Source organism: Anolis sagrei, chromosome 11 (genome assembly GCF_037176765.1).
Source record: "Anolis sagrei isolate rAnoSag1 chromosome 11, rAnoSag1.mat, whole genome shotgun sequence".
Lineage (NCBI taxonomy): Eukaryota > Metazoa > Chordata > Lepidosauria > Squamata > Dactyloidae > Anolis > Anolis sagrei.
In genome coordinates this window covers 27,747,989-27,762,112 of record NC_090031.1, presented here as the reverse complement: position 1 = coordinate 27,762,112, position 14,124 = coordinate 27,747,989, and the positions used below count along the sequence as shown (strand labels likewise).

General features: G+C 42.6%; 1 protein-coding gene and 2 non-coding genes across 3 annotated transcripts; all 3 read left to right on the top strand.

Moving 5' to 3' along the window:
- Positions 1–185: 185 nt before the first annotated feature.
- CCT6A (chaperonin containing TCP1 subunit 6A) lies at positions 186–13,855 on the top strand. The gene is made up of 14 exons (XM_060756903.2): positions 186–376; positions 1,744–1,807; positions 1,991–2,125; positions 4,954–5,127; positions 5,224–5,327; positions 7,460–7,570; positions 8,550–8,709; positions 8,797–8,879; positions 9,232–9,328; positions 10,058–10,205; positions 11,191–11,324; positions 11,583–11,685; positions 11,786–11,858; positions 13,668–13,855. The coding sequence occupies exons 1-14, from the start codon at positions 243–245 to the stop codon at positions 13,738–13,740; spliced, it is 1,593 nt and encodes a 530-aa protein (XP_060612886.2). The 5' UTR covers positions 186–242; the 3' UTR covers positions 13,741–13,855.
- LOC132763980 (small nucleolar RNA SNORA22) lies at positions 3,015–3,153 on the top strand. Its single transcript, XR_009630310.2, has one exon. It is a non-coding gene; the product is annotated as a small nucleolar RNA SNORA22 (small nucleolar RNA).
- LOC132763979 (small nucleolar RNA SNORA15) lies at positions 7,212–7,352 on the top strand. The gene has a single exon (XR_009630309.1). It is a non-coding gene; the product is annotated as a small nucleolar RNA SNORA15 (small nucleolar RNA).
- Positions 13,856–14,124: the final 269 nt, after the last annotated feature.

The following is a 14,124-nucleotide window of genomic DNA, read 5'->3' as shown; positions in this document are numbered from 1 at the left end:
CAATGGTTGCCTAGTTACGTTTTCCAACCGCTCGAAGAGAGAGAGGCAAGGTGTTTGGGCCAATAGGAAGCGGGGGCGGGGCTTCGCTAAACCAATAGACGACTCGGTGCTTGAGGAGCCTTCTAGAGAAGGGGCGGGGGCCGTGACGTCACGCCACCCGGCTCCATCTGCGCCTGCGCGTCGTGTCCCGGCTCCTTCTGCGCCTGCGCGGAGTTGGTGCTCCCTCATTCGGGCCGGGCACGATGGCGGTGCGAGCGCTGAACCCGAAGGCGGAGGTGGCCCGCGCCCAAGCGGCCTTAGCCGTCAATATCAGCGCGGCCCGAGGCCTGCAGGACGTGCTCCGGACCAACCTGGGCCCCAAAGGCACCATGAAGATGTAAGTCGTGAGGGGAAGAGGCCGGGAAAGGGGAAGGGGCGTGGCCCGGAGCAGGCCCCGCCCACCCGCATGGCGCTCCAGGGCGCATGCGCGGAGGCCCAGCCCAGGCATTCTCATGCCTTGCCTCCCTTTCTTCCACAGGGAAAGTCTAATAGTAATAGAATATTAAGATCATATAATAGTGAAAGTGTTATAGTAATAGAATAATACATTAATAATAATATAAAATAGACTAATATTATGGTAGTATAGTAATACTATAATAATAATATTATTATAATAATATAATATAATAATAATACTAATGCAATGACTAATAATAATATATATAGTGTAATAGTAGTACTATCATAATATAAAATAGGTTGATATAATACTATACTGTAGTTATACTGTAACAATAATATAAAATAGATTAATCTAATGTAATAGTAATAAAATACTACAATAATATTTAAAAGTAACATAATATTAGTAATATAATGTCCTTGGGGAGTGAGTTCCAGAGTCGTGGGGCCACCACTGAGAAGGCCCTCTCCCTGGTCCCCACCAATTGCGCCTCTCCAATTGGAGGTGGGAGGTGCAAGCAGGGCCTCTCCAGATGATCGAAGAGATCATGTGGGTTCGTACACAGAAATGCGGTCATGCAGGTGGGCAGGTCACAAATCATTCAGGGCTTCGTAGGTAAGAACCTGCACCTTGAATTGGGACCGGAAAATGAACAGCAGCCAGTGGAGCTCCCTAAACAGGAGGGTTTACCGCTCTCTGTAAGTCGCACCAGTTAATAACCTGGCTGCTGCCCGTTGTACCAATTGAAATTTCCGGGCCGTTTTCAAGGGCAGCCCCACGTAGAGTACATTACAGTAATCCAATCTGGAGGAGAATGAGGCGTGGACCATCCTGGCCAGATCTGACTTCACGAGGTACAGTCGCAGCTGGCGCACGAGTCTTAATTGTGCGAAAGTCCTCCTGGCCACCACCAGGTTAATATAATAATAATATAAAATAGATTAACATAATAGTAATATAATAATAAATATATAATCTAGAAAAGCGCGGCAAAAAGGTCCCATTAAAAGTCTGTATAATGTATTAGTAATACAATGCTATAATAATGCTATAGCAATATTTAAAAGCCTGTATAAATGGTAATGTAATGTATAAATAGTAATGTAATAATAATAATAAAATAGATAAATATAATCTAGGAAAGGGCTGCGAAAAGACCTCATTAAAGGTCTGCATAATATAATAATAACAATATAAAAATGAAACAGTTAAAAATAACCTAGGGCGACAAAAATAATAATAGAATAGAAATGAATAGAATGAAAACAATGAAATAAACTGACACTCCTCTCTCTTAGGCTTGTCTCTGGTGCCGGAGACATCAAGCTGACCAAAGATGGCAACGTTCTGCTTCATGAGATGGTGAGTCTTTTTTCTCCTTTCTCCTCACCAGAGAAAGGTCATCTGCAAGGGCGGGGGGTGTTTGATGGTGATTTCCTGTCTGGAGGCATGAGGTTGGACTAGATGTCTTCCAATGCTACAATCCTATGATAAGGCATCCCTGCTGCAACAGAGAGGATAGCCTGGTCCTCCTCTTCCCCTCAGCAAATCCAGCACCCGACAGCCTCCTTGATTGCCAAAGTGGCCACTGCTCAGGATGACATCACTGGCGACGGGACCACATCCAATGTCCTCATCATTGGCGAGCTCCTCAAGCAAGCCGACCTTTACATTTCCGAGGTGAGTGGCTTTCTATCCCCCAATGCCAAGCATGTCATTTTCCTTCAAAGCAGCTTGGAGCATTGTTCTGCTGAAGACTATGCAACTTATATCCGATAGTTTTCCAATTAATATCTCATTGAGTCTCGAGCTGTTCAGCCTACTTTGTGGCAGCTACAAAAAACGAAGTTTCTGCAATAAAACTACTTTCAAGATAAGGACCATGCAATGAAACGGGAAATAACACTTTGAAACCAGGAACAGAGATTATTTCAAATTTTTGTTACATAGCGTTACTATATTATGATTATGGTATTACTATCGGTATTATGATTATGGTATTATTATAATTATTGATATTATATTATTGTATTCGGAAGTTTATGTTTATTATTACCATTATTATTATTATCACTCATTATTTATTATTATATTCATCATGTATTCATTACACTATGTAATACGATTTTCAAATTTTATTACTATGGTATTATCAATATTATGATTATGGTATTATTATAATTATTGATATTTTGTTATCTTTGTTGTCTTATATTTATTATTGCCATAATTATTATTATTTTGTTACATCGTGTTATTATTCATAATATGTAAATGCACCAAGGATGTCAGGGGTTTATAGTTTATGAAGAGCTGTTTAGCAATTGAATATGCTTCCTTGTCAGGCAACAAACACCTCTTCTCCAGAGGTTTTGAAGCAGAGGCTGGATGACCATCTGTCAGGGGTGCTTTGGTGGTGTCTTCCTTTATGTGTCTTAATGTCTTTCTTTATGGCAGAAGGAGGTTGGACTGAATGGCTTCTTGGGGTCTCTTCCAACTTGTGATTCTAGGATTGGGTCTCGTTTGCCTCAGGGATTTGGATTTCAAACTGTTCCTATTTGGTTGCACTCCGCACAGCAAACACCCGAGTGAGCTCTGTAGCTTCCTTGGCATAACTCTGTGCCACAGTATATCATTCGCTGTCCTTTACCCTCTGCATTGGAAGGTATCCTGATCCTTTTAAATGTATTCAAAAGGACAGCACACGCTTTGCTGAAGTCAGGGGGAAAAGAACAACGTGTGTAGAGAAGAGCTGAGTTAAGATGGGCCTTGGACCCAGCAGATTTTGAAAATTGTACCCCAAATTTGTTCTTTTCTGCATTCTCTCTGGGGTGACATCTGGGGTCTAAAATAAGATTGGGAATACCAAAACCATGAAGCCAACTGTCTCCCATGCCTCCCAAAAGGCAAAATGTATTTTTTATATTTGTTTGTGTGGCAGTAATAATAATAATATGAATGCTGTTACTGCTATGACTGGTCATCATGTATTTATGGTTGGCTCTTGTCTGTGGGGTGGTAGCTATAATACTAATACAATTACTAATAATAATGTATTCATTTTTGGTCTTTGTGGGGCGGTAATAATACTAATGTAATTACTAGTAATCATTATATTATTAACAGTATTATTATCGCCCCATTGATAAAGGTAAAAAATAAATATATTATTAGCAGTAGTCATTGCATCCTTCGTTTTGGCCTTTGTCCATTGGGCATGGGGCGGTAATAATAAGAATGCACTGACTACTAATAATAATATATTTATTTTTTACTCTTGTCAATGGGGCGGTTAATATAAAATATATAATTATATGTTATTATTAGTAGTATTATATTTTATTATAATAAATATGTAAAATAAATATGGGTTGCTTACCTGTAAACATAGTTTCCCGAGTGGTAGCCTGTGTATTCACACCAATGGTATTCCCTGCGCTCGCGCAGGCCAGCAACGGACACTCACGAGCTAACTCACTGACCGTTAGGTAACCCCGCCCCTTTCTCTCTATTTTTTTTGGTTTGAGGTGTAAAAGCCTCACAAATTTCGCAAGCCTGGGAGAGATGGGCTTCTCCCAAGCACGCAACGCACTCCAAGTGCGCGTCGTTGTCCGGTATTTTGTTCGGACACAGAATACATTTCTTAAAAGAGGTAGTCATGCTTAAAATCTTTCTTCTCTATACAAACTCGTGTTGTCCTTGCTGCCTTTTGAGGCGGATTAACAGAACTGGCCGGTAGCCCCGCGGTTGGGCTATTTATGGAGTGGAGAGAAAGGGGCGGGGTTACCTAACGGTCAGTGAGTTAGCTCGTGAGTGTCCGTTGCTGGCCTGCGCGAGCGCAGGGAATACCATTGGTGTGAATCACAGGCATACCACGCGGGGAAAATATATATATTTATTTCAGTAATAATACTAATAATGCTACTACTACTACTGATAATAATGTACTTTGGCTTTTGTGTATAGGGTAGTAATTATAATATTAATGCTACTACCGCTGATCATTATAATTTTTAGCTTTTGCCTGTGAGGTCGTTGTAATAATACTGCTGCTCCAGCTATTACTATTATATTCATATTTATTTATCTCCCTAAAGAGGACTCAAAGCAGCTAATAAAAATATTATTTGTTTTTTGCTTTTGTTTGTGGGGTGGTAACAATAATAATAATGATGCTGCTACTACTACTATTACTAATGTATTATTAAACTGCTTTGAGTCCCCTCGGGGTGAGAAAAGTGGTATACAAATACTGTAAATAAATAATAATAATAGTTGTGATTACTACAAATAATAATCCATGATCTCTTAGTGGGGTGGGATGTACCCCCACAGTCTCTTTATTATAATAATATTTTTGTGTTTGTTACCCACCTCTTCTTACAACCTGAGGTGACACAAAATGCAGTTCTTTTTGCAAGTTTCCTCCTCTTCCTAGGAAGCCTTTTCCTTTTTCCTCCTGTTGCTGAACATTGGGCACAAGGCTGATGTTCTTTGTCGATCCCTAGGGTTTGCACCCGCGCCTCATTGCGGAGGGCTTTGAGGCAGCCAAGGAGAAAGCCCTGCAAGTCCTGGAGCAGGTCAAGGTGACCAAGGCCATGGACCGTGAGACCCTCCTGGACGTGGCCCGCACCTCCCTCCGCACCAAAGTCCACGCTGAGCTGGCCGACGTACTGACCGAGGTGAGCGGATGCCCCTTCTCTTCCCACAGGGGTGGGAAGGCGGATTCAGTTGTTATGCACTGCTTCTGATGGGGCCGTTGCTCCCTCTCTTCCCAGGCCGTGGTGGACTCCGTCCTGGCCATCCGGAAACCCAACGAGCCGGTCGACCTCTACATGGTAGAGATCATGGAGATGAAGCACAAGTCTGAAACCGACACAACGTAGGTGCAAGGCGGGCCTGGGTGGCTGTGTGAGACTTGGGGCCAATCCTCAATAGTCATAGTCATAATAGGAAGAAGAAGGGTTGCCTCAAAACAGCAGCCCAGTAATTTTAATATTTATACCAGGATGTTTTTAGTGCTTTGTCTTAATGCTTAAATGTTGTTTATGTCTTACGTTTAATGGTTTTCATGATTTTCCTTTATAGTTATAGGTTAGTGTTTAGTTGTTATGATTTTTTTGTCTACATATATGTTGGCATTGAATTTTTGCTATTAGTATGTTGTAAACCACCCTGAGTCTTCCCCTGGGGTGAGAAAGGCAATATACAAATACAGTAAACAATCAAGCAAATAATTATAAGGAGAAGTGTTGGTCTGTTGTTCAAGGCCCAGTGTCATGACCTTATTTACTGGTTTTGTCTGAAACCAGGAAATCAGACCATGCCCTAGACCTGGCCTATGTATATTTGAAACAAGGGAGAGGGTTGCCATGGAAATGGGAGCAATGAAGGGGAGGGGCCAAGGTGAGGTGTGAGGGAAATAAAACTGTCAGTTGGAATTTTGTTTTGTACCCCAATGTATGCTTTTGAAATAAAGCCTTCCCACTTTGTTCGTAAAGGTAAAGGTTTCCCTGTGACCCTAAGTCTAGTTGTGTCCGGTGGCACATCATCTTTATAGTAGTAATGAAGAATAATAATAGGGAAAAGAAGGCAACTTTGGCTGCTGTCTTGAAGCCCAGAGCCAATTCTTCATAGTAGTAGTAATAGTTATAATAATAACAATAATAATAGGAAGAATGGTAGTACTATGTGCTGGTCTGTAAGCTGCCCCAAGTCCATTCTGAAAGATAGTGGCGGGATATAAATAGTTATTAGAAGTAGTAAGGGATGGGCTGCTGTAGGAGGCCCAGGGCCATGTCCCAATAAATAATAATAATAATAATAATAATAATAATAATAGGAAGAAGTAGGGTTGGGCTGCTGCTTGAGACTCAGGGTAAATTCTTAATAATAATAATAATAATAGGTTGTAATAGAAGAAGAAGAAGAGTTGAGCTGCTCTTTGAGGCCCAGGACCAATTCCCCATAATAAAAATAATGTTAATAATAAATAAGGGTTGTGTCGCTGTATGAGGCCCAGGGCCAACTCATAGAAGTAATAGTAATAGTAGTAGTAATAATAAAGTGTTGAGCTACTATATGAGGCTCAGGGCCAACTCATAATCATAATAGAAAGAACAAGATGGGTGGGCTGCTGTTTGAAGCTAGGGCCAATTCCTAATAGTAATAATAATAATAATGGTAATAATGCTCTGGTTTGTAGTGCAGTTTTCTTGTACTGGTTCTTTGTCTGTACAATAAAACTGCACTACAAACCAGAGATTATTACCATTATTATTATTATTATTATTATTATTATTATTATTGGGAATTGTTTGATAATAATAAGAGTTGGGCTGCTGTATGAGGCCCAGGGCCAACTCCTAATAATATAGATGATGATGATGACAATAATAATAACAACAACAATAGAAAGAAGGGTTGAGCTGCTGTTTGAGGCCCAGAGCCAACTCCTAATAATAATAATAATAACAACAACAACAACAACGCGGCGGCTTGGGGTGCTGTTTGAGGCCCGGGATCAAGTCCTAATAATAATAGTAATGGGAAGCGGCCTCTTCCTCCTATTGGATGGAAAGGAACGGTAGGAAGAACTTCCTGATGGTAAGAGGGAAAGATGGTGATGGAGTTACAGCCTACGGCTGGCAAACAATAGCAAACCCCTCTCCTGTCCATCTTGAAGCTAGACATCTCACTGCTAGATGATATTTTGAGTCCTCAAGGGAGTGATCCTGTGGCTTGGTCCCTCTGGAGACCTTTGTGGGCATGGCCGAATTCTGCATTGGCCTTGACAATGGCCAGTGGAGTCAGACACCATGCGAGAGAAAGGCCTCTCTGTCTTGCGAGTTTCCTCATGGCGTGCAGTCTGGAGTGTCACATGCCTGGATCGGAAGCAGATACATAGCTGGCGGTGGCATTCTTGTGTTGATGTCTCACTTTCAGGTCTCAAATGAGGCCGTGTATCAGGCCGGTGAGAGGCCACTGATCTGGGATGTCCCTCTTCTTCTTTAGGCTGATCAGGGGTCTTGTCTTGGACCACGGGGCCCGCCACCCGGACATGAAGAAGAGGGTCGAGGATGCCTACATCCTGACCTGCAACGTGTCCCTCGAGTATGAGAAAACGTATGTCAAACGACCGGATTTCTTCAAACATTTGCCTCTGATACTCCTTAGAAATTGTGTCTTCTGTGTGTTTGTCCCTGTCCTTGTTTCCCAGATAGATAAATAGATAGATAGGAACATGGAAAGAAGTAAACATAGAGGCATAAATATAGATAGCCCCTGGTGTTTCTTCACCTCTTCCGAGTCTATGGCAGATGGTTGGATGGCTACATAGATGCATAAATAGATACATCTACATTGGTATATATCCTTTGGGGTTCCTTCCAAGCATTCAGAGACTATGACGGATGGATATATAGATACATAGATTGATTCATACATAAATATATAGCCCTTTTGGCCCATTCCAAATGTTCAGAGTCTATGACGGATGGATACATACATACATTAATAGATATAGATAGCCCTTATGACAGATGGATGGATAGACAGATGGATTGATGGATAGCTACATACATACATAGGAGGATTGGTGGATATATAGATAGATGGATAGATAGATAGACTTTCAGAATTTCATTATTATGACGGATGGATGGATTGATAGCTACATACGTACATAGGCAGATTGGTGGATATATAGATAGATAGATAGATAGATAGATAGACTTTCAGAATTTCATTATTATTTCATTATTTGGTAATTTTTTTATGACAGAACCAATTAGGAACTGCTATTTATAATGAAATTTTGAAAGTTTTGTTAGAGTTCTGAAATTTTCACCACCGGAACTTTAGAAACACTTTAGAAGCCAAGCACCAGCGCCCCCTGGTTTTGTAAGTACTCTAGAACCATTCAGAACCATGGATTGCCCACGCCTAATAGATACACAGATACAACCATAGATCTAGATCATCCTTGGGTTCTCTTTGGTAGTTTTTATTTGGTTTCCCATGCTCCTCTCCTGCTTTGTGTGTTTGTGTTCTATATACTACATTTGTTTCTCGCAGTGATTTCTTAAAATCTCTCTCTCTGCAGGGAAGTGAACTCAGGCTTCTTCTACAAAAGCGCCGAAGAGCGGGAGAAGCTGGTGAAGGCCGAGCGGAAGTTCATTGAGGAGCGGGTGAAGAAGATCGTGGAGTTGAAGCAGGCCGTGGTGGGCGACTCCAACAAAGGCTTCGTAGTCATCAACCAGAAGGTAGGACTTGGCGTGCGATGCCACACCGGAGAAATCTTTACAAACTGGCACTTGTTCTGGAATTAATGCCTGGTCTTGTTTTTGCAGGGGATCGACCCCTTCTCCCTGGATGCTCTGGCCAAGGAAGGCATAATTGCCCTGCGCAGAGCAAAGCGGAGGAACATGGAGAGGTGGGTTTTCTAGGATGTCCAGGGCTTTGTGGAGGGATGCTTATGGGGCTGATGCTGTGTTTCTCCCCTTGGAGCAAGAATTTGACCAAATTTGGTGTTGCCGTAGGTGTGGGGGGGTTGGTTATTATGATGTTGATATTCTTGTTATTATTATCGTTTTTGTTCCTGGGTTATTAATGTCATTTCCTAATTGGTTCTATCATAAAAACATGAAAAAAGTATTGTTTCTTTCGGTCTTGCTGTCATGATCCCAGAGTAATTCTCTGGGAATGCCATCTGGATCAGTGAATCTATCTGTTCGTGATATGATTGTCATGCACTTCAATGTGCCCTAAGCGCTCTCTCTTTTTAGGCTGACATTAGCTTGTGGCGGCATTGCCATGAACTCTGTGGAAGACCTTTCGCCGGACTGTTTGGGCCACGCCGGACTGGTCTACGAATACACTCTGGTGCGTCTGCCTTTCTGTCAATGTTGAGGCTGTATCATTGTGGGATAGAAAATGATATCTTCATTGTCATTGCACATCGTGCAACAAAATGGAATACAAGTGTGGAATTACAAACAGGAAAGCACCCATCCTTCCACATTCTGATTGCTATTGCACTACCCCTTGCCACATCAGTGTGAAACCATAGAAGTCGATACAGTCACAGCTCTGGGATAGACACTGTCTCTCAGCCTATTTGCCCTTGTTTTTATCATCCTGGATAATATCAGTTCCAAAAGAGAAGAATATCCAGTGTGAGAATGATCTGTCAAAAAATTCTCCTTCCTTCTTTCCTTCCTTTCTTTCTTTTTCTTCCTTCCGTCCGTCCTTTTTTTCTTCCTTCCTTCCTATCTTCCTTTCTTTCTTCCTTCTTTTCATTCTTCCTTTTTCTTCCTTTCTTTTTCTTCCTTCCTTCCTTTCTTTCTTCCTATCTTCCATCCTTTTTCTCCTTCCTTCCTATCTTCCTTTCTTTCTTCCTTCCTTTCATTCTTTCTCTCTCTCCTTTCCTTCCTTCCTTTTTTTCTTCCTTCCTTCCTTCTTTTTTTTCTTCCTCCCTCCCTCCTTCATTCCTTTCTTTCTATCTTCCTTCCTTCCTATCTTTCTTTCATCCTTTCTTTCGTTCTTTCTTTTTTCTTTCTTTCTTTTCTTTCTTTTTTTCCTTATTTTCTTTCTTTCCCTCTCATTGTTCAGGGTGAGGAGAAGTTCACCTTTGTGGAGAAGTGTGACAACCCACGCTCGGTGACCCTCCTGATCAAGGGCCCCAACAAGCACACCTTGACCCAGATCAAGGACGCCCTCCGGGACGGGCTGCGTGCCGTCAAGAACGCCATCGAGGACGGTAAGTTGGAGAGTGTTGCAGGAGTGCCTCTCCCTGGCATTGCCCTTTCTCCACTCCCTTCTCTTCCTTTACTCTCCTCCCTTACCCTTCCTTCCTCTTCTCTCCCTCCTTCATCCCTTTCTTTCTCTTCCCATTCTCTTCCCCTCCTCTCCTGCCTCTAGAAGAGCTATTTCTCAACCTAGGGGTTGGGACCCTTGGAGGGGTCGAGAGTGGGTTTCAGAGGGGCCTCCAAAAATCATCACAAAACACATATTTCTGGTAGTATTAGGAATCCCTTTGAAGATCTCTCCACCTGTCCTTCTCTTCCTTTTTGGAAACAGATGGCGAATCCTCCCACCAAAAGCCCTCCTCCGCTGGGATTGGCTGGCCTCTCAGCCAAGGGGAGGGCTGCTTCTGAGACTCCCAAGCGGGGAGGGGAGAGCATGGCAGCATGGTGCACATGTGTGGGTGAGGGAGAGTGTGCAAGGCTGGAGAGAGGCTTGTGCCAGCCAGTCCTTTCAAGACATGGAGTTTCTGTGTGGGAAGTTTGGCCCAATTGTATAACTGGCGGACTTCCGAATGCTCTTTGATTGTAGATGAACTATAAATCCCAGCAAGTACAACTCCCATATGTCAAGCTCCCTTTTCTCCAAACTCCATCAGTGTTCCCATTTGGGCATACTGAGTATTTGTGCCAAGTTTGGTCCAGATACATCACTGTTTGGGTTCATGGTGCTCTCTGGATGTAGGTCAACTACAACTCCCAAACTCAAGATCAATGCCCACCATTGTATTTTTTCTTGGTCGTGTGAGTTCTGTGTGCCAAGTTTGGTTCAGTTCCATCGTTGGTGGAATTCAGAATGCTCTTTGGTTGTAGGTAAACTATAAATCCCAGCAACTCCAACTCCCAAATGACAAAATCATTCTCCTCCCTCGACCCCTTTCCTTCCTTCCTTTTGATTATTCCTATGTCCCCCAATGAACCCCGAATTGTTTCCCCTCTCAGGCTGCGTGGTGCCAGGGGCCGGGGCCTTGGAGGTGGCCATTGCCGACGCTTTGGTGAAGCACAAGCCCTCCGTCAAAGGCCGGGCCCAGCTGGGGGTGCAGGCCTTCGCGGACGCCCTCCTCATCATCCCCAAGGTAGGAAACCTTTGGGGGGTTGGAAAGCTATTCCGTCCTTCAGATTTACCTTTCCTTTTTGGTAATCCAACAATGCCCATTCATTCGAATGGTCTCCAAAGGGATCTGGGGTCACTGTAGAGGGGGTAGAGCCTGCAAAATGGGAGGGACTTTGGGAGAAGAGGAGGTGGGGCTAAGGGCATGCTCAAGCGCCAGAGTGGAATGCCCCAGGATGAGCTTTGGTGGCCAAACCTGTCCCTTGCTGCCTCCCCTTTTCAGGTCCTGGCCCAGAACTCAGGCTACGATCCCCAGGAGACGCTGGTCAAAGTCCAGGCCGAATACGCCACAGCCGGGCAGCTTGTCGGTGTGGATCTCCACTCCGGTAGGTTGGCATCCACACTGTAGCATTTGTGCACTTCAGGAACACTTCCGCTGCTGCTGTCTGAGACTATTTAATTTCTTTTTCAAAAATTGTTTTCTAGGTGAGCCCATGATGGCGGCTGCGGCGGGCGTCTGGGACAATTACAATGTAAAGAAGCAACTGCTTCATTCCAGGTGAATATTTTAAGGATTGGTCCGTCTTCGAGCCTCTTAAAGCTTCTCAAGGAGGAAGCATAGACTCTGAAGGTTGGAGGGGACTCAGAAGGCCACCCAGTCCATCCTTTCCATATTTATTATTATTATTATTATTAATAATAATAATAATAGAATCTTCGCGTTGGAGGTGACCCCAAGGGCCACCCAGTCCATTCTAATAATGAGGATGATGGAATCCTAGGATTGGAGCGGACGATCCTTTCCTTATTATTATTATTAATGCTGGAGTCCTAGAGTTGGAGGAGACCTCCAGGGTCATCCAGTCCATCCCTTTCATATTATTATTATTGTTGTTGCTGTTGTAATCTTAGGATTGGAGGGGACCTCCAGAGCCACCCAGCCCATCTTTTCCATATTATTATTGTAAAAAATTATTATTTTCCATATTATTATTGTAATATAAATATTACAATTATTTATAACGCTAGAGTCCTAGAGTAGAAGGGGATCTCCAGGGCCATCCAGGCCATCTCTTCTGAATTATTATTATTATTAATAATAATAATGGAATCCTAGCTTTGGAGGTAACTCCGAGGGCCACCCAGTCCATTCTAATAATGATAATGATAACAGTAATGGAATCCTAGAATTGGAGTAGACCATCATTTCATTATTATTATTATTATTATTATTATTATTATTATTATTATTATTGCTGGAGTCCTAGAGTTGGAGGAGACCTCAAGGGTCATCCAGTCCATCCCTTTTGTATTGTTGTTGTTGTTGCTGTTGTAATCTTGGAGGGGGACCTCCAGGGCCACCCAGCCCATCTTTTCCATATTATTATTAATAATGGCAGAGTCCTAGCGTTGGAGGGGACCTCAAGGGCCATCTCTTCCGTAATAATAATAATAATAATAATAATAATAATAATAATAATAATAATGGAATCCTAGCTTTGGAGGGGACTTCAAGGGCCATCCAGTCCATCCTTTCCATATTATTATTAATAATGTTGAGGTTCTAGAGTTGGGGGAGACCCCAAGGGCCATCCATTCCACTCCTTTCAAATTATTAATAATAATACTAGAGTCGTAGAGTTGGAGACCTCAAGGGTCATCCAGTCCACTCCTTCCTTCCTTCTTATTGTAATCCTAGGATTGGAGGGCACCCCAAGGGCTATCCAGTGCGCCCCTTCCAAATTATTATTATGATTCTTATTGTAATCCTAGAATTGGAGGGCATCCCAAGGGCCATCAATCCCATCCTATTATTATTATTATTATTATTATTATTATTATTGCTGGAGGCCTAGAGTTGGAGGAGATATCAAGGACCATCCAATGCACTCCTTCCAACTTTTTATTATGATTCTTATTGTAATAATAGAATTGGAGGACACCCCAAGGCCATCAGTTCCATCCTTTCCGTATTTTATTTTATTGCTGGAGGCCTAGAGTTGGAGGAGACGTCAAGGGCCATCCAGCCCATGCTTTCTAAATAATAATAATAATAATAATAATAATAATAATAATGGAGTTGTAGAGTAGGAGGAGACCACCAAGGGTCATCCAGGCCATTCCTTCCATATTACAGTGTCGATGATGAATGTAATCTTATGGGTGGAGGGGACCCCAAGGGCTATCTAGTCCATCCTTTCCATATTGATATTAATAATGCTGGAGTCCTAGAGTTGGAGGAGACCTCAAGGGCCATCCAGTCCACCCCTTCCAAATTATTAATGATTAATTATAATATTAAGGCCAAAGGAGGTTGGTCCAGATGGCCTTTAGGGTTCCCTTCCACTTATAGGATTCTCTTCCACAGCACGGTTATTGCCAGCAACATCCTCCTGGTGGACGAGATCATGAGGGCCGGGATGTCCTCCCTCAAAGGCTGAAGGAAGAGAAGCCGGATTATCCAAGGATCGCTATTTATTCCCCAAGTGATGCCATTCACCACGAGTTCGTTCTTCTTTCTTATTATTCTTCCCAGTAAATGACAAACGACAAAAACATGCTTCTTGTTCTTTTTATTTGTGGCTGCTTTGTCCAGAGTCTACACAAGCAACACATACTTAGGTAGACTACGACTCCCAGGATCCCTCCCCAAATAAGGATTCTGGGAGTTGTAGTCTCTACATTGACAGATGGATGTCACCATTGTTATGGCTTGGAGGGTGAGCTGCTTTGAGACACCTTTAGCGGAGGAAAAAATGCAGATTATATCCCAAAATAAAGGAGAAGCTCATTTCTGGACAAGTAGTAGTAGTAGTAGTAGTTAT